General features: G+C 45.0%; 1 protein-coding gene across 4 annotated transcripts in view; it reads left to right on the top strand.

The window, feature by feature from the left end:
- Nucleotides 1-27,661, top strand: part of STON2 (stonin 2) — a 164,619-nt gene that overhangs the window by 20,160 nt on the left and 116,798 nt on the right. For 2 of the 4 annotated variants that reach the window (XM_052646463.1, XM_052646462.1), the window contains exons 2-3: nucleotides 22,303-22,582; nucleotides 26,271-26,555. In XM_052646463.1, the coding sequence (XP_052502423.1) occupies nucleotides 22,495-22,582; nucleotides 26,271-26,555 (373 nt within the window). In that variant the 5' untranslated portion in view covers nucleotides 22,303-22,494. Of the gene's footprint in view, nucleotides 1-22,302; nucleotides 22,583-26,270; nucleotides 26,565-27,661 lie in introns of all 4 variants that reach the window. The other 2 variants (XM_052646461.1, XM_052646464.1) reach the window with 2 other exon arrangements.

Here is a 27,661-nt window from a genome sequence, read left to right as displayed (position 1 = left end):
CCATGGGGTCGCAAATAGTCGAACTTGACTGAGCAACTGAACAGCAGCAACAACAATGTGAGATCTTAGTTCCCGACCAGAGATAGAACCCACATCTGCTGCATTGAAAGGCAAATTCGTAACCACTGGACCGTGAGGGAAGTCCCTCGTGATCACGGTTTATTGTTAACTCCTTGCAATTGGGCGCTCAGTCTAGCTGCTGTACTCTGTTCCACGAATGCTTGTTCCTTTCCTTCTGTGCAGCCACTTGGAGCCTTGGCAATGCTGTGAGAAAGGGCATGGGCCTTCCCTCAAGGAGCCGACACTCCAGTTAACTTTCTGAAAAGTCAGCAGTGACATTCCCAGCCCCCATAAGGTCTCTTTGTAGCATTTAACACTAGCGAAGCTTGCTTTCTTGAAAACTCTCTTGTCTTCATGATCCTCGAGACCTCTGTTTTTTCTCTATCCATCTGATGGACTCCTCACCCCCGCTATATGTAGGCACGCTCCAAGAGTCACCCATCTTTCATTTTTTTTCCCCTCTCTTTTTTTGTCCTCACTGCTTGGCATGTGGAACCTCTGTGACCAGGGATCAAACCCACGCACCGTGTGGTGGAAGTATGGAGTCTTCACTGCTGAACCACCAGGGAAGTCCGAGTCAACCATCTTTTTTTGTCTGTCTTTTTATTTCCTCCATTCATTCGTTCCCTTGGCTTCATACATCATCATCATTTTTTAATGACTCTAAAAAATCTAGCTTTTACCCCTAATTTTTCTCTAGGCCCCCAAATCTACACTTTCTACATCTACCTTCTGGTTTCACAAGCCTTGAATCATGACATATTCTGCTGCTGCTGCTAAGTCGCTTCAGTCGTGTCCGACTCTGTGTGACCCCATAGACGGCAGCCCACCAGGCTCCCCTGTCCCTGGGATTCTCCAGGCAAGAATACTATAGTGGGTTGGCAATCACTCCAAATTAATTATGTACTCCTAATTTGCTTAAGGAGAAGGCAATGGCACCCCACTCCAGTACTCTTGCCTGGAAAATCCCATGGACAGAGGAGCCTGGTGGGCTGCAGTCCATGGGGTCGCTAAGAGTTGGACACAACTGAGCAACTTCACTTTCACTTTTCACTTTCATGCATTGGAGAAGGAAATGGCAACCCACTCCAGTGTTCTTGCCTGGAGAATCCCAGGGACAGGGGAGCCTGGTGGGCTGCCGTCTATGGGGTCGCACAGAGTCGGACACGACTGAAGCGACTTAGCAGCAGCAGCAGCAGCAGCAGCGGCAATTTCCTTAAGCTATTCACTTCTGCCCTCAGTTCAAGTGCTATTCTCCTAATTGTTGTTGTTCAATCGCTGAGTCATGTTTGACTCTTTGCAACCTGTGGACTGTAGTTCGCCAGGCTCTTTTGTCCATGGATTTTTCCAGGCAGGAATACACTGGAGTGAGTTACCCTTTTCTTCTCCAGGGGATCTTCCCAGGCTGAGGATCAAACTCCCATTTCCTGCATTGGCAGGTGAATTCTTTACCACTGAGCCGCCTGGGAAGCCCATTCTCCTCATTACCCAGGCTTGATTGTTATTTCCTACCACTGTTGCTGTTTTTATTCTGGAGAGTGGAGAATGAGCCCAGGGATTCCTATGGCCATAGGCAGTCACTTTCATCTTGTTTTCCAGTGGAATTTTCTCTTGAACGTTTGACATTGCCTTTCTTTTTTTTACAAGTGTGAATGGTGGACAACATGCGTTGTCTCAGGGCTGCTGGACTTTGTACCCATAGGGCAGCACTCAGGTCAGGGGACGTGTTCCCTTTGCATGGTATGTTAATGGCGCCACCAAGAGTTGTGCAGCATGGCACAAGTGGGAGGGCTTCTGAGCAGAAGGGATGCTGACCACTGCAATGGAAAGACTAACGAAGAAGCGGCAGAGACTTCCGTGGTGGTCCAGTGGTGAAGACTCCGTGCTTCCAATGCAGAGGGCCTGGGTTTGATCCCTGGTCAGGGAACTAAGATGCCACATGCTGCACATGGCCAAAAAAATTTTTTTAAAAGAGTTGGCAGTTCAGCCCGGGAGGAAAGTTTAATTTCAGTGCAAGAAGGCAGTATAGGGTCATCATTTTTCTGTTTGTCATCTGCCTGGGGGAATAAAGTTTTGTGCTTGTCTACACAAATCCATATCGAGCTTGCTTTATTACAGGGCCACCAAACTTGAGATCTGTGGCCGAGTGCTGTTTCCTCTAGTTCTTATTCTTGGTTTAGGGACCACTGGCAGGAGTTTCTAAAAGGCAGGTTCCTGAAGCTGTGCTGTAAACTGTGATAGTCCCACGTTCCCTCGTCACAGCTGGACTCCTTTAGCCAGAGTTTCCGTCGGGTCCAAAGAGGTGGGTGACGGCGCAGGGCCCACTTCCACCCCGTGTACATGGTCTGCAGACTCCGCTCTCGTAGGTGACCACGCACAGGGGTTCCGCCTGCGGTCCCTTCACTCTCTAGACCTTCCAACTGCCTGTCATTCAGCCGAGCTGGCCGTTTCCTGTCTCAGGCTGAAGCTCACACCACCCCTGGCTTCCCTTTCTTCCCAAATTTCTAAGATCTCCCCCTTCCTCCACTTTCACTTCCTGAACTCCATGACTGCAGGAACGCAATCAGCAAGTTTGTGCCGTGTTTCTTTAGCAGGCTGACTCCTACTCACCCTTTATTAGCGGAAGTCATCATGGAGCTAGATAACACTAGTGGAGCAGGGAACTCTTCGCATTAGCTGTGCTGGAAGTCTGACATGCAGCATTTTTTGTCCTTACAGGAATCTCTGAAGCTATCCGGTGAGATTCAGGTTTAGAGAGTTTAATAAGAGATATGCCCTTGATTACTGTTGACAGTGGGGTGAGGGCGGCCCGCCTGAGTGCAGAATTTCTGCTAGCCGTCTTCCTAAGACCCTGGTTAGATACAGCCTCTTCCAGGAAGCCTCCCTGAGTGACCCTCCCACCCCACTAGCTTTTACCCCTGCGACCTTTGGTCATCGTGCCCAGTAACCCCTGCTGTCATTTCAAGTTCAGGGCCTCTTAAAGGTGGTGGAGAAAGACTTCTGTTCTTCCTTTTTTCTGAGGTTCCCAGTAAAGACTGAAAAGGTTCTAAGACAGTGTTAGAAGAGTATTAGGTATTTTTGTGTGTATTTGCATTTAACCAAAGTCACATGTTTAATGTCTCCTCAAGCACATAGAAACCCCCAATATAATCTAATTTTGGTACATACGAGGTAATTATAGGAGCTGTGACACTCATCAACCTCTCTGTGAAGGGTTGCATGGTAAATGGAACTTTGAATTTAAGGTTGTAGGAGGCACATCTCTCAATCCTTTCTGTGTATTTCTGTGACTAAATGTGCTTTCTTTCCTTTTTAATAATATTTAAAATCCTTCAGAGGATGAGATGGTTGGATGGCATCACCGACTCAATGGGCATGAGTTTGAGTCAACTCTGGGAGCTGGTGATGGACAGGGAGGCCTGGCATGCTGTAGTCCGCGAGGTCGCAGAGAGTTGGATATGACTGAGCAACTGAAATGGCAACCCACTCCAGTGTTCGTGCCTGGAGAATCCCAGGGACAGGCGAGCCTGATGGGCTGCCGTCTATGGGGTCACACAGAGTCGGACACGACTGAAGCGACTTAGCAGCAGCAGCAGAGCAACTGAACTGACCTGAAAGTCCTTCAGGAGTATGAGGCCGTTGGCTAATTGGTCTTTCTGGATTCTGTGTTATCTGCTTTTCTGTTCATAACTTCTAGCACAGCGCCAGGACTGGGAACACTGTCAGCTGTCTTTTCCTTTTAAATTGGAGGCTAATCGCTTTACAATGTCGTGTTAGTTTCTGCTGTACGACATGAGTCAGCTATATTCATATACATATACCCCCTCCCTCTCGGCCTCCCTTCTCCGCCCCCATCCCATCCCTCTGGTCGTCACAGAGCACCGCGCTAAGCTCTCTGTTCTGCACAGCAGCTTCCCTCAAGCTATCTGTCCGACACGTGGTGGTGTATCGATGCCAATGCTACCCTCCCAATCTGTCCCACCCCTCTTTCTGCCCTGTATCCATACGTCCATTCCCCATGTTTGTGTCTCTATTCTTGCCCTGCAAATAGGTTCATCAGTACCATTTTTTAAATATGCATGGACAATATTTGTTTTTCTCTTTCTTACTTGCTTCACTCTGTGTGACAGACTCTCAGTTCATCCACATCACTCCAAATGACCCAGTTTTGTTCCTTTTTTATGGCTGAGTAGTATTCTATTATATACATGAATCACTGTAAGCTGGTAGTCCTCATTGGTTGACTGGTTGAATGAGTCGGTGAATGGTCTTAGAAAAGTCTGGAAGTCGGAGCAGGTTTTGGTTGGGACCCCAGCACCTAGATCTATCTCCTAGCTCTCCGGCCTTGAGCAGGTTAGGTAACCTCTCTGGCCTCAGCTTTTGTCATCTCAGAAATGGTGCTAATGCCAGCAGTACCTCCCTCGGAAGGGTGGCGGGAGGTCATCTGTGGGATGACAAGGGTGAGCCTGCACATGCGTAGTGCTTGGATCCGGGCAAGGAGGTAGAAGACAGGAGGGCCTCACTGTTAGGAAAGCAAGAGCCCCCAGCTGCTCCCCTCCCCTGCGCCTTTGCTTCCCTGATCAGCCAGGAGGGACAGATGGTTGGTGGCCCCAGGAGAGTCTGCAAAGCCTCTGACTTGGTTTTCTGGGCCCCTCTTCCTTTCCCCATTCTGCTGCTAGATTGACAACGATATGCCGAGCTTACTTTGCAGTCTACAGAGCACTCTCACCCACATTGTCTTGCTTAACAACTTTTCAGCATTGTAAAATTGTCTGTGGTTTCGGGAAATTCCTCCCCTTGTTATGATATGCCTGGTACTGGCCCCTCTCCTGCTGATAGAGTTTTCACCAAGGACATTCGTTTCTATATTTATGGAGTTGTTTAGCAGCATTTTCTTTCTTTTCACCTTACCCGCAAGCCTGAGATTAGAAAAATCTCTTAGAGAAAAGCCCCATTTCCAACCAGTTTCTGAGTAGTCAGATGTAGAGTGCCCTTGTACTGAGGGACAGTTCTCCCTAACTGCGTGGCAACTCTCCTTAACTTGGGCTCCCTTCCCTTTTCTGTCCACTTGGAATCGTCACCAAGTCCGAGGGCTTGGATGGAACGTCATGGTGTTAAAATATCTATACGAAAATTTACTGTGTAATCATTTTTAAGTGTATTGTTCTGTGGCATCCAGCATTCACATCGCTACACAATCATCACCACCATTCATCTCCTGAACTCTCCTCATCTTTCAAAACGGAGACTCTGGACCCGTTACAATGATAACTCCCGTTCTCCCCACCCTCCCTGCAGCCCCTGGCAACCACCATCCTACTTTTTGTTGCTGTGAATCTGACTACTCTCGATTCCCTCGCATAAGTGGAATCATACCGTATTTGTCCTTTTGTGACAGGCTTCTTTCACTTAGCACATGTCCTCAAGGTTCATCCTCGTTTTTAGCGTGGGTCAGAATTTCACTCCCGTTTAAGCCTTACTAATATTCCATTGTACTGTCCTGTATTTTTGTTTGTTCCTTCGTCTGCAGACGGGTGCTTGAGTGCTTTCCCTGCCTTTTGTCTCAGCTACGATTGTAGCTTCCTAATTGTTCTCTTTGCTTCCATTCTTTCATCTTCCAGTCTGCTCTCCACTCAGTTCGAAGCTGCAAATTGAACTTTGTTATTCTTCTTTCAGTTCTTCATTAACATTTCATTGTGCTCAGAATAAAATCTAACCGTCTAAATCTGGCTCACGCTCCTGCGGCTGCTAAGTCGCTTCAGTCGTGTCTGACTCTGTGTGACCCCATAGACGGCAGCCCAGCAGGCTCCTCTGTCCGCAGGATTCTCTAGGCAAGAATGCCACAGTGGGTTGACATTTCCTTCTCCAACTCTGGCTCATAAGACCCTGTATTTACATAGTTCGTAAAGTGAACTGGCTTTGCAACTTTATCCCATGCCACATCCTCCTGGTTCCCTCTATACTCAGTTCAAGTGGTTTTTTGTTTTAATGATTTTATTTATTTTTGGCTGTGCTGGGTCTCTGTTGCCGTGTGGGTTTTTCTCTGGCTGTGACGAGCAGAGGCTACTCTCTAGTTGCGATGTTCAGGCTTCTCGTGTTACAGACCATGGGCTCTAGGGTGCGAAGGCTTCAGTAGTTGTGGCGCATGGGCTTACTATGTCCACGGCAGGTGGGATCTTCCTGGATCAGGGATCAAACCTGTGTCTCCTGCATTAGCAGGCAGATTCTTTACCCCAGAACTACCAAGGAAGCCCATTCAGTTCAAGTTCTTTCTTGTTAATTTTTTTCCCATCTCAAACTCTTTGTGTCTTTAGTTCCTTCTACCATGAATACATTCTCCTTCTTCTCATCCTTTAGGTAGTAGTCAAATGTAACCTCTTTGGAGAGAGCTCCTGTCACCCTGTGGGTTATAGAGGCCCCTTGTTATTCCTTTTCTAAACCCTTTATTGATTTGCAGGTGCTCTTACTTGTTTATAGTTGCCTTGTCCCATTGCTATTTTCCACTCTTGGATAGAAATCCTTTGAAAGCAGGGTTTGTATCTATTTTATATCCTGAATATCTAGCAGGTCTTTACTAACAATTTTTTTGAATGAAGTAAAACATATCCTATTTTTTTTAATGATATTTGGGTGGAGATTCCACAATTGGTTCTGCTTTTCCTTTCTTTCCTTTATGGCTCACTTTTCCTTCATCCCACCTCTACCACCTTCCAAAGTGCTCACATCCCTCCCTGAAGACTCATGGGCATGGTATCATCATTATTGCTTTAGAAAACTGGTTGAATGTTCATGGGCTCCTGCTGTTCAAAGGAAAGGTACCCCAAATTTTTACCCTGAAAATGAGCACCCTTCTAGCCTCGCTCCATGTCTCTAGAAAGACAAGTTAATTTTGCAGTGACCTAAGTAAGCGAGAAACTAAGATCATGGCATCTAATCCCATCACTTCATGGCAAATAGATGGGGAAACAGTGTCAGACTTTATTTTGGGGGGCTCCAAAATCACTGCAGATGGTGATTGCAGCCATGAAATTAAAAGACGCTTACTCCTTGGAAGGAAAGTTATGACCAACCTAGATAGCATATTGAAAAGCAGAGACATTACTTCGCCAACAAAGGTCCGTCTAGTCAAGGCTATGGTTTTTCCAGTGGTCATGTACAGATGTGAGAGTTGGACTGTGAAGAAAGCTGAGCACTGAAGAATTGATGCTTTTGAATTGTGGTGTTGGAGAAGACTCTTGAGAGTCCCTTGGACTGCAAGGAGATCCAACCAGTCCATTCTAAAGGAGATCAGTCCTGGGTGTTCTTTGGAAGGACTGATGCTGAAGCTGAACCTCCAATACTTTGGCCACCACACGTGAAGAGTTGACTCATTGGAAAAGACTCTGATGCTGGGAGGGACTGGGGGCAGGAGGAGAAGGGGAAGACAGAGGGTGAGATGGCTGGATGGCATCACCAACTCAATGGACATGAGTTTGAGAGAACTCCGGGAGTTGGTGATGGACAGGGAGGCCTGGCATACTGTGATTCATGGGGTCGCAAAGAGTTGGACACGACTGAGCGACTGAATTGAACTGAACTGAAGTAAGCAAGGCGGAAAAAGAAATCAAGCTTTCTGGTTTTTAAATTAATTTTTACTGGAGTATAGTTGCTTTACAATGTTGTGTTAATTTCTGCTGTTGCTAAGCTGCTAAGTCACTTCAGTCATGTCTGACTCTGCGACCCCATAGACAGCAGCCCACCAGGCTCCCCCGTCCCTGGGATTCTTCAGGCAAGAACACTGGAGTGGGTTGCCACGTCCTTCTCCAATGCATGAAAGTGAAAAGTAAAAGTGAAGTTGCTCAGTGGGGTCCGACTCTTAGCGACCCCATGGACTGTAGCCCACCAGGCTCCTCTGTCCATGGGATTTTCCAGGCAAGAGTACTGGAGTGGGGTGCCATTGCCTTCTCCAGTGTTAATTTCTACTGTATAGCAAAATGAATCAGTGATACAGATGCGTATGTCCCCTCTTTCTTGGATTTCCTTTCCATTTATGTCACCACAGTGCATTAAGTAAAGTTTCTTGAAATTAAACCTTCTGGAGAGAGAAATCCACATAATATTTTTCAAAGTGCTATAAATAAAACAGTGAAATTGAATATTTTGCTATTGTATTATTGTTTAATTTACTCTGTGCTATGGGTAATGGTTGATTTCTGTTGAAATTCAGTCTCCTATCTATATTGGGAAATTTTCTGCAGCATTTATGTCCAGGCTCTAAGATTTTGAGAACTTTTTGGAGTAAGTTCTCCCATTTTTAAACCACAGTGCTGGCCCAGCCCGGGTAGATTCTCTGCCCCGTGTATGACAGGCTGAAATCAAGGGTTTGCCGCTGTGTTCTCATCTTGAACTCAGAATCTCCTCTGAGCTGATGCCTGCTTTTGGGAGAATTCAGCTGTTTGTGGTCATGGGATTGTTGTCTCCTTTTTCTTGCTGGCTTTCAGTTGGGTCCCACTCTCAGCTCCTAGAGCCTGTCTCATGTCCTTGCCCTGTGGCCTCTGTCTCAGCAGTGGAGAACCTTCTTTTCACACTTTGACGCTCCCTGACTTCCTCTTCTGCTACCAGCCAGAGAAAACTCTCTGCTTTTCAGAGCTCATTGATTATGTTAAGTTTCTTATACAGTCACCCTATCTTAAGGTCAGTTGATTAGTGACATTCATTGTATCTGCAAAACTCCCTTTGCCGTGAATTATGTTGTTGTTCAGTTGCTAAGTCGTGTCCTACTCTTTGCAACCCCATGGACTACACCATGCCCTGTCCTTCGCTGTCTCCCGGAGTTTGCTCAAATTCATGTCCACTGAGTCGGTGATGCGCTCTAAACATCTCATCCTCTGCCACCCCCTTCCCCTTTTGCCTTGTCATGCACAAAGACATCATCACAATAGTAACACCAGGGTGTGGAGATCACAGGCGTCTCTGTAGAAATTTGCTTGCCACATTTTTTCTCTCCCTGTTTTATTAGTTAAAATTGCATTTGCCTGTGGGTATCAGAATGCTTGATTCTAATAACTTAATTTTTTTCACATCACAATCAATACAGAGATGAGTGATCATTGATACTGGTTCAGTGGCTCAGTGACATCAGGACCAATGACTGTGACTCTCTGAGCCTTTCTTTGTGGTTTAGCAGCTCCAGCCATCATGACTGTAATCAGGAGAACGTGAGCGTGATTAGGACAGCGTGGGTACTACCTGTTACCTTCATTGGGAGTGCAAAACAAAACAAAGACAGAAAACACTTCTCAGGGCTTTCTTTCTGACTGTACTTCTATTTCCATCTCATTGGCCAGAACTTAGCCAAGCGGCCACCCCTAGGTTCAAGGGAGGCTGGGAAAGCAGGAATAAAAATTACCATGATGCCGATAATGACCTCTCCTCCAAGGCTGGATGCTGACAACGTAGCTAACGTATCTGTTGTACCTATTTTCTGGAAGGCAGAATGTGGCATGGGGGGAAAGTACAGAATTTAGAGTAAGAGGCTTGTGTTCCTGTCCCACCCCTGTCGTGCCATGGTTAGCTGTGTGGCCTCAGGTTAGTCACTTAGCCTCTCTGAGTCAGTTCCCTTATCTATCAAGTGAGAGAAATTTCTGCTTTGCTTATCTCAGTGTTATTATAAAATTGGATCAAAATAACCCATGAGCTTCTTTGCATCCTGTAAATATATACTAATTGTGGGTTTTGGTAAGTATTTGGTATAAAAAAATCAGGCTTCCCTGGTAGCTCAGTTGGTAGAGAATCCGCCTGCCAGTGCAAGAGACCTGGGTTCAATTCCTGGGTTAGGACGATCCCCTGGAGGAGGAAATGGCAATCCACTTCAGTATTCTTCTCTGTGAAACCCCATAGACAGAGGAGCCTGGTGGGCTACAGTCTATGGGGTTGCAAAGAGTTGGACACAACTGAGCAACTAAAGCACCACCATAAAAATAAGAATGTATTTCATGGATTCTAAGAACTATTTATGTTCATAGACAATTTTTGACAGTTATAATCTCTGAAATTTGATACATTTTACAATCCAAGACAGTTTCAGTGAAATAGAATAACAATATTTTGTTAAGCTTCTTGGAAGATCGTAGTGTTATGCTTAGGAAATGTGGCCATTGGGACGCACAGACTCCTCAAGATTCCTAGGAAACTGACAGTCTCAGGATAGAACATCCGAAATGTAAATGAAAAGAAATTACCCATGCCTACTTCCTGCTTTCGTACAGGGAGATATTAGTGTCTCTCTTTCAGATACAAAACTGAAGTAAGCTGAGATGAGTTTACAAGATGGAATAAGCCATCTTCTAAGAGATCAAGGTGCTAGAAAGTGCTCTGCAAACTTGAAAGCTTGACCTCCTACTAGGGTCATTCACTGAACATGACATACTGTTCAGCTGCCTAGGGATGCCTTTCAGGGTCACTGCCTCAGGAATGCACCAAGATCAGAGGCAACCTGTTTTGTAAGTCAAGTGTGACTTCAGCCCTTGACTCCGAGTGTGGAGCCTTGAAGTTGTTGGATAGCACAGCCATCAAGGTTGTTTATTTTGAAGAAAAATCAATTTTTGTAATTGTTTATAATCTTGGGGTATACATATGCATATGCGTGAACACATGTATATTTATATGTGTATGTATTTGTAGACGTGTGTGTATTACACACAAATAATATGACTTTAGGTGGGGCAGAAACTGACATCTAGGGATGGTGGATTGTGATGTACAGGATTGCAAGAGACAAGTAGAGGGGAGTGAGTTTATGGAGAGTCACGGATACATACTGACTAGAAGTCGGACATGACTGAGCACCTGAACAACAATAAATAGTTGAAATATTTATTGTCTTCATTCCTTTTAGAGCTCTTTCTCCTTTATGTGTGACTTGAGACGGGAGTATTCATTCTATTCACCAATTTCCAATGGAAGAAGAGGTATCAGTCTCTTTTTATTTTTTAAAATATGAGACGTTTAAATGAAAGAATGAAAGAAAAAATGGTGCAAGACAGGAAGAACAAACAGCCAAGGCCATTCTATTTTATGCTTTTAAGAATATCAAGGCATCTGCTAATTAAAATGAGTGTGTGTGTGTGTTTTCCAGTAAACTCTGCTCAAGTTCTGTGAACATGAACTCTGTTCTCTCACAAAGGAAAAAAGTTTGAGAGAAGAAGGAAAAGAAGCCATGTTCCAAGTCCTTAATCTGATTTGGGTCTTTGGCACAGGGTAGGCAGGCCTTCCAGGCTTCTGTTTATTCTGAGAATTCATGAAGCAAGCAGCATTGTTACTTTAACTTCCTGATTAAACTTCTGTGATTTCTGCAGCCCACTGTGACAAAGGCTGCAGAGTGGGAAACCATGCTTGATATTATTTTGCATCTCTGTTCTAAGCACCATTCTGAACACACAGTAGATGCTCGGTGTAAACTGGTTGAATGTCCAGTATTATAAGAAAGTTCTAAAGAAATGCAAAGAATTCCTACAGTCTTATTTTCCCTTTCTTCCCAGTTTTCCTTTTGACTTTGAGTTGCTTTTCCTTGATTAGGAAAAAGTTGAGGTTTTACTTTGGGGTTTGGAATTGGCACCAGGATCTAGTTTAAGATGTTTCTGCATGAAGCCCTAATAACCGGCTGGATGGCATTTGCCAGTAACCTCAAAACCCAACAAGTGGATGCAGAGATTTTTTAAAGTAGCTGCCTAGTTGAATACATGTGACAAAGAGATATAGAAGGAAGATCACTAAATTCTCAGATTTACTTATTTGTTTTTTTAAAAGTTATTTATTCGTATGTATCTGCAGTGGGTCTTCATTGCTGTGGGTGGGCTTTCTCTAGTTGCAGTGAGCGGGGGCTACTCTCTAGTTGAGGCAAATGGGCTTCTCATTGCAGTGGCTTCTCTTGTTCTCTGCCCCACAACATGGGGAGTCTTTTCTGACCAGGGATCAAACCCATGTCCCCTGTATTGGCAGGTGGATTCTTAGCTGCTGGACCACCAGGGAAGTCTTATATTCTCAGATTTAAATAAATTATATTAAGTTGTTAGGTTGCATGTGTGTGTTCAGTCACTCAGTCATGTCCAGCTCTTTGCGGCCTCATGAATTGTAGCCCACCAGACTCCTCTGTCCACGGAATCATCTTAGGCAAGAATACTGGAGTGGTTGCCACTTCCCACTCCAGGGGAATCTTCTGGACCCAGGGATCGAAGGCACATCTCCTGCATCTCCTGCGTTGGCAGGTAGATTCTTTACCACTAGCGCCATCTGGGAAGCTCCTATGTCACGTACCTAACCTAACAAAATTAACCATTGTCTCAGCTCCCCTGATAGCTCAGTTAGTAAAGAAGCTGCCTGCAATGCAGGAGACCCCAGGTCAATTCCTAGGTTGGGAAGATCCACTGGAGAAGGGATAGGCTACTCCAGTATTCTTGGGCTTCCCTTGTGGCTCAGCTGGTAAAGAATCCACCTGCAATATGGGAGACCTGGGTTCAATCCCTGGATTGGGAAGATCCCCACGAGATAAGGCTATCCACTCCAGTATTCTGGCCTAGAGAATTCCATGGACTATATAATCCATAGGGTTGCAAAGAGTAGGACATGACTGAGCAGCTTTCACTTGAAACCTGAAACCCTCAGCTCTAAAGGGATGGATTTAATCTATACAGCTGCATGAAACCCTCCTTTCCTTTTCACATGACTTACAAAAGTTCTATAAAACTTCTAATTTTTATTTCTAGGACAGTATAAAATCCCCCTAGTTTAGATGATCTGAACTAGTCTCTTTCCTTTTTTAAAGAAATGAACACGTTAGTAAGGGATTGTTTCCAAGGAGGACTTCCCTTCTTGCTCTAAATGGTTAACAGACTGGTCCTTCCACAGTAAACAACTGCAAACCCCGGCAAAGTGTCAAAGGTACCTGTTTTCAGGTGTTGGGTTACAGGAAGCATGACAGTTCAATGCTAAGCGAAGGGCAACTCGTGAGATGAGCCCAGGGGTCCCCGTGGTTGTTTTCTGGGGAAGAATTTCCTGAGTGCAGCACAGTATGCTAGAGTCTTGGCTGAGCACAGCAGTCCTGCTGAGCTAAGAAAACCCAGATTCAAGTTTGGGGCAGTGGAAGCAACTGGAATTCACAGGGCAGGGCTCTAGAAAGCAGATGGCTCCCTGGGGCACGGGGAGGAAACAGAAGTGTGTCTGGTGTACCCAGGGAGTCCTTGGCCAGGTTCGTGTGCACATGTATGGATCAAAGCTGTGTGAGATATCTCAAAAGTGGTGGCTCCAGGGTTGAGGATCAGACAGATACCAAAGGTCAAGCAATCCTGCGGGATACTGGGGGTCCAGCCCAGCCAAGTGGAAAGGCCAGCTTAATAACACCCTGAGCATCCAGAAAAGTCACAAGAGATCTGTGTCTTTGGGGCAAAGGCTATGATTTCAAATGGAGTTGGTAATTAAAAAATAAATAAATAAAGGTCTAGATGGTAATTGTTTTAGGCCCTGTGAGCCATTCAATCTCTCTCACAGCTCCTCACTTCTGCTGTTATGGAGCAAAAGCATTCATAGATAATGTGTAAATGAACGGGTATGGTTTTGTTCTAATATCACTTTTTTTTTAAACAAAGGCAGAGGGCTCGATTTGAGTCATCACTGTAGTTTGCCACCATTTACTCTAGGGTAAGATATGCAGATGACACCACCCTTATGGAAGAAAGTGAAGAGGAACTAAAAAGCCTCTTGATGAAGTGAAAGAGGAGAGTGAAAAAGTTGGCTTAAAACTCAACATTCAGAAAACTACGATCATGGAATCTGGTCCCATCACTTCATGGGAAATAGATGGGGAAACAGTGGAAACAGTGGCAGACTTTATTTTCGAGGGCTCCAAAATCACTGCAGATGGTGATTGCAGCCATGAAATTAAAAGACGCTTACTCTTTGCAAGGAAAGTTATGACCAACCTAGATAGCATATTCAAAAGCATACTTTGCCAACAAAGGCCCATCTAGTCAAGGCTATGGTTTTTCCAGTGGTCATGTATGGATGTGAGAGTTGGACTGTGAAGAAGGCTGAGCGCCGAAGAATTGATGCTTTTGAACTGTGGTGTTGGAGAAGACTCTTGAGAGTCCCTTGGACTGCAAGGAGATCCAACCAGTCCATCCTAAAGGAGATCAGTCCTGGGTGTTCATTGGAAGGACTGAGGTTGAAGCTGAAACTCCAGTACTTTGGCCACCTCATGCGACAAGTTGACTCATTGGAAAAGACCCTGATGCTGGGAGGGATTGGGGGCAGGAAGAGAAGGGGACGACAGTGGATGAGATGGCAGAATGGCATCACGGACTCGATGGACATGAGTTTGGATGAACTCTGGGAGTTGGTGATGGACAGGGAGGCCTGGCGTGCTGCGATTCATGGGGTCGCAAAGAGTCGGACACCACTGAGCGACTGAACTGAACTGAACTGAAGGCCTACTTTAAATCTACCCTGAGCCAAGAGCTATCAAGGAAATTGCAAGGGAAGTTAAGTTTGGAAATTGAGTCCTGCAGTATTAGAGGAACTGGGGAACATTTCTGACCTTACACAAATTCAACCAATGAAGTGGAAGGCCAAGCCTATGCAAGGTCAAGGGTAGACAGTTTGCCTCCCACAGAAATTAATTCTGCAGAGGAAGATCAAATCCAGAATGTCTTCAGTCTTTCATCACAGTTGTGAGGTATGCAAAGAAATAGGAAAATATTACCCGTAGTGAAAAAAATTTGTCAATAGACAGTAATCTCCAAATGGTCTAGATGTTGGATTTGGCAGTCAAAGCCTTTAAAGCAGCTACTATAAATAAGTTTAAAGAACTAAAGAAAAATATTGTCAGAATGAGTAAATATAAAGGCATCTCAGCAGATGAGTAGAACCTGTAAAAGAATCTAATGAAAATCTTAGAGTGAAAAAGTTGAATAATTGAGATGAAAAATTCACAGGATGGGCTTAAGAGGAGAACAGAAGATGACAGAAGAGAGAGTGGACTTGAAGTCAGATCAATAGGAGCAGAGATAGAGAAAAACACATCTGAAGAGATAGTGGCAAAATGTCCCCAAATTTAATGAAACTGTTAGGAAACATATTCAAAATCTTACACACACTTCAAGTAGGATGAGTTGTAAGAAAACCACATCTAGACATACAATAGTTAATTGCTCAAAATGAAAAACAAAGATTTCATAACAAAATAAGAATTACAACCAAACTTCTCATCAGAACAACAGGGACAAAAAGACAAGATACTGAAGAAAAAAAATAGTCATACTCCAATTTCATGTCTAGCGCAAAGTATCCTTCAAAAACAAAGATGAATAACAGACTGTTTTGGAGCAGCTCTGTCCAGTAGAAATACAGCGTAAGCTTCATATGTACTGTTTTACATTTTCTAATTGCCCCATTCAAAAACCTTAAACAGGTGAAATTCATTTTTAACAGCATATTTTTAAACCTGGTATATTTTAAAATATTACCTCTTTAACATGTAATCAGTATAAAAATTATTAAATAGATATTTTTTACATTTTTTATGTTTTTTGAAATCTGGTTTGTATGTTATATCTAAAGAACAGTTCGGTTTGGTCTAAGCACATTTTAATAGTTACCCATGTCTGGTGGCTACTTAATTGGAATCGAATAGCCTAGTTTTAGGTCAAAGAGAAAGGAGAATGAACAAGTTGCTCTGTATCCAATCTGTCTTAGACATAGTGTTTAAATTAACCTTTCCAAGATATTTATCAGTTCAGAAGGCCTGAAGAGGCCACCTACTATGTGGTAAGATAAGTTCATCTGTTCACTCATGCATCTATTTACCCAATAAACATTTACTAAACGCTAGACCCTCGTCTACGAGTTGGAGGACATCACAAGAATAAAACCCAGTCCCTTTCCTCACAGGCTAATTGACATGATAGCCCCATTAGCCAACCAGTGCATTATCATTTGGTAAATGAGTGCAGGTAAGGTACTGTCAGCATGCAGAGGACATGGGTGATGAGGGACCACTGGGATTCGTGGGAGCCGGGAAAGGGTGCCCTTCATCAGAGGGGGAAAGGGCTCTGGCTGTGGGAGCTCCTGAGGGCTTAATTTTAAGCATAGCTCTGGCGTGGGCATTTTCAGGTTTTAGGCAGACCACACTGGCATAGTAGGTTGGACCACAGGTTTAGCAGGGATGATGCTGAAGGCAGGGAGATAGATAAAGTGAAAGTTGCTCAGTCGTGTCTGACTCTGCAACCCCATGGACTACACAGTCCATGGAATTCTCCAGGCCAGAATACTGGAGTGGGCAGCCTTTCCCTCCTCCAAGGGATCTTCCCAACCCAGGGATCGAACCCAGGTCTCCTGCATTGCAGGTGGATTCTTTACCAGCTGAGCCACCAGGGAAGGGGGATAGATAAGAGACTGGTAATTGTCTGAATGAGAGACTGAGGGGCTGAACCACAGCAATGGCTGTGGAAACAGAAAGGGTAGTTTTAAGAGTTCAAACTCTGAAGTTCAGAACTGTCGTTGTTCCAGCCCCTCCTTTTCTAGTGCACTCAACACAGTGCCACCCTCTTCAGATGAACAGAGCCTGCCTCACGGTGACCTGGACATGCCATTTCTGCCCATTGTTTCCCGAATGCCTTTGCCCCTCTGCTTGTTTGGCTAGATCCCTCCCTTCTCGTTTAAGATGTAGCTCGTGACCACCTACCACTCAAGCCCTGAATGATCTCCTAACAACCTAACTCTCTGTCCGGGTGCTGTCATTGTTTTGTGGCTAGCTTGTCACAATAGGTTAAAGAGCCTGTAGACACATGTGAGTTGCTCAGTCGTGTCTGACTCTTTGTGACCCCATGGACTGTAGCCCGCCCGGCTTCTCTGTCCATGGGATTCTCCAGGCAAGAATACTGGAGTGGGTGGCCATTCCCTTCTCCGGGGGATCTTCCTGACCCAAGGATCGAACCTGGGTCTCCCACACTGCAGGCAGATTCTTTGCCCTCTGAGCCACCGGGAAGTTTATTGTTGTTTTAATGTCACTGTCATTAATGACAATCTCCTGTAAGCTACTGGGGTCTACCGATGCTTTCTCATTCTCCTGTGTACTGTCAGGCTCTGGAGTGGGGTCCTGCACAGTACCCTGTACATGTTCCCGATGATGCTGACCCCTGGCTTTGTGGGATACACTGGGGTCTGGGTGCGGCTGGTAGCATCCATCACGAGACTCCTGCTCAGTGCAGGCTTGTCCATCTCCCTTAAGTACATTTCTTGAGTCACTCTCTACTCGTAAGCTTTTCATGGCCCCCTGAAACCTTCTTGGCTTTAAGATCCGTCAGTCCTTTCTCCCCACATTTCCCCAGTTGTCATCAGACTGACCTCTTCACTGGCCCAGAAACAAGTCCCACGAAGCTCTGATTCTTAATTTTCACTTTGGCTGACCCTTGTTCCTAGGGTGTCCTTACTTTTTCCTTCTGGTGGTTCAGAGCCAAGTGAAAAAAGTGCAAGTGTTAGTTGCTCAGTCATCTCTGATTCTTTGTGACCCCATGCACTGTAGCCCACCAGGCTCCTCTGTCCATGGAAATTTCCAGGCAAGAGGACTGCAGTGGGTAGCCATTGCCTAGTCTCTAGGGAATCTTCCTGACCCAGGGATTGAATCCTGGTCTCCTGAATTGCAGATGGATTCTTCACCACCTGAGCCACCAGGGAAACCCTGATATCTTTCAGCCAAGGATATCTTTCAAATCCAAAGTCCTGCTCAATCCCTGATGGTTCTAGCCCTTGCAGATCTCTCTGTGACCACACTTTAGCAGCATTTCCGGTGTGTCCTCCAGCAGGCAGTTACTCCCAGATTTGTTCACTATTCTGAGCATCTTCACCTCTACAGCTAGATTGCGCTGTGTAATCTCTCAGTATCTCAAAGGGTCCCTAATACATTTCTGGACACCTAGAGCTCATGAATGCATAGCAAGAGGTGGCCATAAGGCACGTCTGTTTCTCAGGCCCTCATCTTATCCGTCAACTGCATTCTCCACACCCACATTTGAGTGTTGTTAGGGAAGCCAAGGAAGAAGCTTCACTCTGTAATGGCAGCCCAGAAACTTCAGTGAGGTTTTGAGTGGCTCTTGGTCAACCCTGTTGCTGATCATGAGTCACCGCTCATTTGTGGTGAGTCTAAGCCTCACTTCATGATTCATGTTCTAAAAATGGAGTGAGGTTTTTGCAGAGAAGCCACTTCCGGTCTGAACGTGGCCTCACGGTGATCAGGTTCCTCTGTGGGCTTCCAGCTCTCCTGAAGGTCAGGCATCTCTGGGTTCCTTGGATGTGGCTGGTTCGTGGCAGACACCTAGAGTCTATTTCACAGGGTTAGGATAGGGTGTTCCTGGTACTCAATGCTGTCCCGTAGGTTTTCTTGAGACTTCTCATCATCTGTAACCAGCTGAAGTCTGGATCTGGGATGGACTAGAAAGGGGAGGTAAATATTGGGGTCTCCTCTTTTGTTCATACTTCTGAGTAGGTGTTTTGGTTTCTCAGCCAGAATGTGCTTGCATCTAGGAAGAGGGCGTTGAGTGCTTGACTCCACTTAACATCTGAGAGAACTGCTCTAAGAAGGAGTTGAAAAGGGAAATCACTAAAATCTGAATGGGTCAGTGATGGAAATGGGGTGGTTTCATGAAATTTGCTTTCTGATCTCAAAACTTCCACTAGTAAGCAGTGGACCACTGTGCAAGCCGTTTACCTACAGCACTGATGGTCATAACTGGCATTTTTAAAAGTTTGGATTAGAGCCTGGTGCACACAGTAAGCCTCCTGGAAACTCACCTGCTATGATCATCACCCCTGTTACAGAGCATTTTTTAGCACCATTGCTATGCACTTGATGTCTAGTATCATACTTCATCCTTACAATATTGATGTGTTTTGTTTTTCTTGCTGCACCGGGGTGAGCTGAGGCTTACAGACTATATGTGACTCAAATCCAGATGGTGGGACTCCCCAGCCTATCTCAGTCTCTGTTGTTGCTCTGCCTGACTTCCCTGGGCCTTAGGTTTGGTATTTTTGTTTTGTTTTGTTTGTTTGTGTTTGTTTTTTTATTTGTGGAAGTTGAAAGCTGGACTGCTGGTCTTTAAAATCTCTGAGTTCTAAAATTTCTAGCTGTTTTATCCATTATCTTCACCCTTTTCCCCCTCTTTCTCTGCATCCCCTTACCCACCCACTTTCACCCGTGAATTTCGCGGGATGCATCATCACGGGATGGGCGGGATATTTCCCCCATTGAGCTATGAGGCTGCATGTGTCAGCATGCGGACTTGTACTGTGGCTTTGTGGCGGTCGTTGTTGGAGCTCGTTTACACGCTGCGGTTGCTGGAGAGAGGGAATCTGACTCTTCAATTTTACTGTCTTAACTTGGCCTGCAGCCATTATCACACTGAGTGATGCTGGCATTTGACGGGATGGAGAGAGGCTTATGGAGGAAGTCCACCAGACTCAGCTTGTTGGGTCTGTGAGCTCTACATGGTTATCTGTGAGATCTGGTTGAAGCAGTCATTCTCCAGGCTCTTTGCACATGTCTGGTCCCATGACTTGTAAGGATCTTAGGAGAGGAACTTGAAAGAGAACTTTCAATTCTCTACACAGCTTGGATTCCCTTGCGGATGTCCAGTGAGGAGTTTCACCAATCATTTCACTATAGTTCCATTGGAATTGATGTCTGTAAAGTGCTTCAGTTGGGGAATAGTCTGTGTGTGTGTGTATATATATATATATATATATATATATATATATATATTGCAGTATTTTTCTCTGTGGCTGTGACCCAAAGACCAGAGTGCTTTGGCATCAGAAGACCTGGGCTCAAGTGTTGCCTCCATCACTTCCTAGCTTGGTGCATCTGACACACTTGCTTGTGATGACCCTACCTGATTCATTTTTGGTGGCCTCTTAAACTGTGTAATAGGAAGACTCTATTTGTCACTATCCTAGGATATGTGAATTCTTCCACTTAGAAACCTGGAGGACACATCTTAGGAATCTTAGAGTACCATACAAAAGCCTCAAAACAACAGAAGCTTTGGATAAGTCACTTAACTTCCCTCAGCCCAGATTTCTTCATCTGTGAAAGAATTATGGCAATAACCTGTCTTACCCAACTACAGTATCTATTGAATCAAAGAATGGTATGAAAATAGGTTTCTGAAAATTATAGATTCTATAAGAAACATTACTTAATTTTAGGAAGTATCATGCAGCAAAATTAATTGCTGTAATTACCAAAAATGCAAAAGCTATTAAATGTTTCTGTTCTGGTTATCCTCAGCAGAGAATATTTACTGCAGGTGATAACCTGTAGTAAAATTTCAACATTTTCTTTCTATCCTGTGCCAGCTAGAAGGCTATGAGTTAAACTGTTCTAAACTAAAATGGATATTGAGTATCCAGTTAATAAGAACTGATACTGTTCAAGGTGGATAGTAGCTCTTATGTGGAAACATTAATTTTGCATTAACTCTGGGGATTAATTAATTACATTAATTTTGCATTTTCAGATTTTACTAATTCATTGCAAGATCAAGAGTTAGATTCCCCTCTTGCACTATTAGTGGGAATGTAAATTGATACAGTCACTATGGAAAACAGTGTGGAGATTCCTTAAAAAATAGGACTAAAACCACCATATGACCCAGCAATCCCATTACTGGGCATATACCCTGAGAAAACCAAAATTCAAAAAGACACGTGTACTTCATTGTTCATTGTAGCACTACTTACAATAGCCTGTACATGAAAGCAAGCTAGATGTCCATCGACAGATGAATGGATAAAGAAGTTGGAGTACACATATGCCATGAAATATTACTCAGCCATAAAAAGAAACGATTTGAGTCAGTCTAGTGAGGTGGATAAACCTAGAGCCTGTGATACAGAGTGAAGTAAGTCAAAAAGAGAAAAACAAATATCATCTGTTAATGCTTATATATAGAGTCTACAAAAATGGTGCAGATGAACCTATTTGCAGGGCAGGAATAGAGACACAAACAAGAGAACAGGGAGGAGGAGAGGGTGGGACGAATCGGGGGAGTAGCATGGAATATATACGTTACTGTGTGTAAGGTGGATAGCTGGTGGGAAGTTGCCTATATAACACGGAGCTGAACACACAGTGCTCTGTGACAGCCTAGAGGGGTGGAATGGGGGTGGTGGGAGGGAGGCTCATGGAGACACTCGTGTACTTATTCATATTGTTGTATGGCAGAAACCAACACAACGTTGTAAAGCAATTACGCTCCAATTTTAAAAAGTCCCAGTTGTAAAAAAAAAAAAAAGCATTAATAGTACAAACAATATTAGAAGTCTATTAAGTATCCTTCCATGGAACATAATTGCACCGTGAGTACAGGCTACCCTTTTACATGCTAATTCAAATTGACCTAAAATGCAAATGTGTTTTTTTAAACTCACATTTTCCACTAAAGCAAATATGCCCTACCCCCTTACTCCAAATGAACAAAATAAATCCATTTCTGTTTTTCTTGACTGGTAAATTGTGCTCGGAGATACCATCTGGAGATGGTTGGGTTTCTGCCAAAGGTTTAAATCAGGCTTGCAAAGAGCTACCTGCCTAAGGCAAGAAACCACGCTGATTTAATAGGAAAGAATGTGCTTTTATTTTGCCATCTGGTAAAGGAAAGTGAAAGCTCTTTGAAAAATGTTGATATTAGTTTTACAATGATGGTATTATATTATAGATAAAAATTATTTCCAAAATACAGTAATTGGGAACATTTGAGAATCTGTTTGCTAATATGTGTGTGATTATTTGTAAATCTGTCCTGATGCTGGGAAAGATTGAGGGCAGAAGGAGAAGAGGGTGTCAGAGGATGAGATGATCGGACGGCATCACCGATGCAATGAACAAGAATCTGGGCAAACTCTGGGAGACGGTGAGGGACAGCGGGGCCTGGCGTGCTGTAGTCCGTGGGGTCGCAAAGAGCTGGATACGACTGGGCAACTGAACAACAACGGCAACAACATTTGTTAATTTGATATGAAGGTACACGCAGAGATCTCCATGCTCATGGAAGATATTTCTACATGAGAAGTGAGGACAAGACAGGGACAGAGAAAGGGAAATAGGTTGGAAATGACCCGGGTCTCCTGGTGGACATTGTGGCAAGCCCAGATCTGTGTGGACTGGTTATAAAGTGATGGTTATCCCATTTTAATTTTTATTATTTTTTTAAACAGATTTCTGCTTGGCAGATTAGCCAAAAGCAATAGAGGCTACTCTGTCCGCGTTCTGCGTGCTTCTCTCCGTGAGACCCCACGACAGACCCCAGGCCCACGTCCACTGGGCTTCCAGACACCTACCCAGCCCCAGACATTGCTCTGGGGTCTGCCTGAGGCCTGCAGTGTGAAGATGCCGAGCACCTTCCTAGCATGACGACCCTGGACCATGTGATCGCCACCCACCAGTCCGAGTGGGTCTCCTTCAATGAGGAGCCACTCTTTCCCGTCCCTTCTGAGGGTAAGGAGAGCTTTCATTGCCTACGTGAAGAAATTAACGAAGGACCACACCTGTGTGTTGTGGCTTCTATCGAAACGGTCTTTCCAGGGAATCTTTTGTTTAACATTTTATTTATTTGTTTCTTGGCTGTGCTAGGTCTTGGTTGCTTTGTACGGGCTTTTTCTAGGCGCGCTGAGCGGGGGCCGCTCTCTCGATCAGCCTGCAGCGTGCAGGTTTAGCACTGTGGTGTCTTGTCTTGCTGCGGAGCACGGGCCCTAGGTACAAGTGGCTTCCATAACTGCAGCACAGAGGCTGGTTAGCTGTGCTGTGCAGGCTCTCAAGAGCTGGCTCAGTAGTGCTGGCGCGCGGGCTTAGTTGCTCTATGCCATATGGAGTTTTCCCGGACTGGGGATCAAACCCATGTCCTCTGCATTGACAGGCAGATTCTTATCCATTGTGCAACCAGGAAGTCCTCAGTGGGATATTGATAAGGAAAAAGTCAGTTTATCACTTTCCTCAGATGCAGATTTTTTTCACTTAGAGGCTCAAAGGAAGCATCTTAGGAACCTCAGAGCCCCCAAACAAAGACCTGGAAAACCCAGAAGTATTAGCTGCTTTCTTCCAATGAACATAAACTTCATATTTACCAAGTCTATGGAATATAGAGTCCATGGAATTCTCCAGGCCAGAGTACTGGAGTGGGTAGCCTTTCCCTTCTCCAGGGTATCGTCCCAACCCAGGGATCGAACCCAGGTCTCCTGCATTGCTTGCTGATTCTTTACCAGCTGAGCCACAAGGGAAACTCAAGAATACTGGAGTGGGTAGCCTATCCCTTCTCCAGGGGATCTTCGTGATCCAGGAATCGAACAGGGGTCTTCTGCATTACAGGCTGATTCTTTACCAGCTGAGCTGTCAGGGAAGCCCTGAATATAGACTTCCTATTTACCAGGTACTTTACACTCAGTCTATTGGTTATTGCTCCCAACAGCCACTCAGACTGTCTCAGTCTTCAAAGGATAGTTGTCAAAAAGAGTGACAGGCACTCAAACCAGGTCCCTTGGGCTGAAATCCTGGCTCCATCATGGATGTGGATAATTGGGCGGATGATTTGTTTACCTCTCTGGGTGGTAGTTCCTCTGAGCAATATGGATAATCACAGTGCCGACCTCAGAGTGGCAGTGAGGATTAAGTGATTAACATATAAAAAACCACTTACGACAGTGACGGGCATATGCGGAGAACTCAGTAATTGTCACCCGTGATCATGGTGAAGGTGGCTAGGTTGACTTCTGTGGAACTGTGCTCGAGGATGAAGGTCAAGGCAGGATGCAGGAGCTTTTTACAGAGCCTTGTCAGCTGGTTCTGTCCCACTGCTACTGCCACCTGAATCACCCCAGCTTCATTTACAGCACCTGGAAAGCAGGGTTTGCAGGTGTGCTGTCCAGCTTGCTAGCCATGTGACTATGGAGTCCTTAAAACATGGCCAGTCTGAATTGAGACGCACTATAAACTGGGCTTCCCCAGTGGCTCAGATGGTAAAGAATCCGCCTGCAATGCAGGAGATTGGGATTTGATCTCCTGGTCAGGAAGAGCCTCTAGAGAAGGAAATGACAGCCCACTCTGGTATTCTTGCCTGGGAAATCTCATGGACAGAGGAGCTTGGTGGGCTACAGCCCATGGGGTCAAAAGAGTTGGACATGACTGAGCGACTAACAGTTTCACTTCAAGAAACGTGAAATATCCACACTAAATTTCGAGGACCTAGTTAAATGTTTCATTAACAATTTTTTATCACTTAAGTGTTGGAATTGTACATTTTCAACAAACTGAGTTGAAATACAGTATTAAAAATAGTTTCGCCTGTTTCTTTTTCATTTTTTAAATGTGGCTACTGGAAAATTTAAAAATTTAGGAATAGATGGGAAAACAGTGGAAACAGTGGCTGACATTATTTTTCTGGGCTCCAAAATCACTGCAGGTGGTGGTTACAGCCATGAAATTAAAAGAAGCTTGCTCCTGGGAAGGAAAGTTATGACCAGCCTAGACAGCATATTCAAAAGCAGAGACATTACTTTGCCAACAAAGGTCCGTCTAGTCAAGGCTATGGTTTTTCCAGTAGTCATGTATGGATGTGAGATTTGGACTATAAAGAAAGCTGAGCGCCGAAGCATTGATGCTTTTGAACTGGTGTTGAAGGAGACTCTTGAGAGTTCCTTGGACTGCGAGGAGATCCAACCAGTCTGTTCTAAAGGAGATCAGCCCTGGGTGTTCATTGGAGGGACTGATGTTTGGCCACCTGATGCGAAGAGCTGATTCATTTGAAAAGACCCTGATGCTGGGAAAGATTGAGGGCAGGAGGAGAAGGGGAAGACAGAGGGTGAGATGGTTGGATGGCATCACCAACTCAGTGGACATGGGTTTGGGTGGACTCCGGGAGTTGGTGATGGACAGGGAGGCCTGGTGTGCTGTGATTTATGGGGCCGCAAAGAGTCGGACACAACTGAGCGACTGAACTGAACTGAACTGGAAAATTTAAAATTATGTCTGTGGCCTGCCTTTTATTTCTTTGGGATAACTCTCATCTATAGGCTTTGATTACATTCGCGTGGACCAGTTTGTTTGGCTAGTGATGGGAGAAAGCAGTTTCATATCAGTACATTTATTTTTCAAAAGCTTTCATACAGTAAAATTGATCATTTTTGGTCTACAGTGGATGAATTTTAACACCTGTATAGATTTGCATAATCACCACCACAATTGGGGTCAATTCTATTATTTAAAAACAAATATTTGAAGGCTGTTAACTGTTCTAGGACCAATAAAGTGAAACAAAGGTAGAGGAAGGGTCTCTGTGCCATATTGAACTAGACATTAGTCCAGACTTTGCATGTGGTGGCCCACAGATGTGTGTCCTCTGGACTGTACTCTAGTCCAGACTAGTCGCCTGTTGAGCCACACTCTCCACCGATCCCTATTGCCTTTTGCTTTCAATTTGACCTAGTTCTATTTCTTGCTTGGCCTTCGCGACAATTTTTTGTGTGTGACGCCACCCCCGCCCCCAAACACTGAAGTAGATGGTAGGATAAGAATAGTGAACCAGACCAGACTCCCAGTCTCAGCCTGCGTGGAGACTGCTCTGGACAACCTTTGTTGCTGTTCAGTCACTGAGTCACGTCTGACTCTTTGCCACCCCGTGGACTGCAGCATGCCAGGCTTCCCTGTCCTTCACTGTCTCCCAGAGTTGGCTCAAACTCATCTCCATAGAGTCGGTGATGCCATCCAACCATCTGTCCTCCGTCATCCCCTTCTCCTCCTGCCTTCAGTCTTTCCCAGCATCAGGGTCTTTTCCAGTGAGTCAGTTCTTCACATCAGGTGGCCACAGTATTGGAGCTTCAGCTTCAACATCAGTCCTTCCAATGAATATTCAGGATTGATTTCCTTTAGGATTGACTAGTTTGTCTCCTTGCAGTCCAAGGGACTCTCAAGCGTCTTCTCCAGCACCACATCCTAGGGTATAGTTTTCATGCATTTTTAGGAAAACGCTTCTTCAGCACAGAAGCAGGTGGGCATGACTGTCTCTTGGCTCTCACACCCTGTCACGGTGAGTCTTTTGATCACCCGTTGCCTTTTCTTTTTTTTCGTCCAAGAGACAGTCCTGAAGAGTGACCTTCCACCTGTGAGGTGATGGCAGTTTTTGTATCTATTTCAGGGGGCCCCAAAGAGCACCTCCCAGGAGCGTCCTCTTCCTCAGACCAGTCCGAGAGCTCCTCCGGGGAGCACCATGCCTTGGATGGAGGCTCTCAGGACCTTTCCCACTCAGAGCATGATGACTCTTCTGAAAAGCTGGGCCTCATCTCTGAAGCAGCCTCCCCTCCCGGGAGCCCCGAGCAGCGCCCACCTGACCTGGTCTCAGCCATCAGCGGCTGGGTTCAGTTTGAAGATGATGCACCCTGGGCCAGCTCATCACCACCTCCTAAAGAAGCAGGGGGGACAGGTAGGCCAGGTGAGGGGCTGGGGAGGATTGGGATGGAGATCTGTGCTTCCCAGGGATGCTTTCCCAAGAGAGGTCTGCGGGGCTGCCAGGATTCTGTTGTGCCTGTTCCAGGGCCTTGAGCCTGGCTGCCTGGGAGACAGCAGGCAGAGGTCTCCTTGGGCGTAACTCTGCACCATGTGGAAGGATCTATGTGTTCTGGGCCATTTCTAGCCTTTTACCTTTGTTTCTGGCTGTTCACCTCTCCCTGGAAGGATGCATATGGATTTATATATTACAGATTGGAATTGTATTTACTCAGCACCTAACTTGTAAGCTCCCTCTGAGTAAAACGAATGTCTCTAAAAGTGTGGACTGCTGACCATCTCTATCAGAGTCACCGGTTACATGTGGATGTTCTTGTATCCCAGACCTTAAGAATCCAAATCTTCAGGAGTGGGGACTGTCGTGAATGGTCAAATCTCTGACTCTGTGGCATTTAAACAGCCAGAAGCTGCACTGGGAAGCTGGGTTAAGCCAGGGGACTGGTTAGTTCCCACCCTGGTGAGCTGGCTACTTATTTTCTTGGGCACTGAAGCTTGCCAGGGGGGATGTGGGATAACCTTCGGGACTGTATTAGCTTTCTATTTGCTGTTGTAACGAATTACCACAAACTCAGTGGCTTAACCAACACAATTTATTTACTTACTAGGTCTGAAATTATTTATAGCAAGATTTGCAGCAGCATATACTGATTTTTATATATTCTTTTTAAAAAAAAATATTGTCTCCCATTCTGCTTTATCACAGGATATTGAATATAGATCCCTGTGCTGTACAGTAGGTCCTTGTTTTTATCCATCCTAAATTTAACAGTTTGCATCTGCTAATCCCAAACTCCCAGTCTTTCCCTCTCCCTCTCCCCTCCCCCTTAGCAACCACAAGTCTGTTCTGTGTGTCTGTGACTCTGTTTCTGTTTTGTAGGTAGGTTGATTTGTGCCACATTTTAGATTCCACATAGAGGTGATAGCCTATGGTGTTCGCCTTTCTTTGTGACTTGTTTCACTTAGTGTGATAATCTCTAGCTGTATCCATGTTGCTGCAAATGGCATGGTTTCATCCTTTTTTAC

The sequence above is a fragment of the Budorcas taxicolor genome, chromosome 10 (genome assembly GCF_023091745.1).
Source record: "Budorcas taxicolor isolate Tak-1 chromosome 10, Takin1.1, whole genome shotgun sequence".
Lineage (NCBI taxonomy): Eukaryota > Metazoa > Chordata > Mammalia > Artiodactyla > Bovidae > Budorcas > Budorcas taxicolor.
The sequence above is the reverse complement of the archived record's forward strand: the minus strand, read 5'-3'. Positions and strand labels throughout refer to the sequence as shown.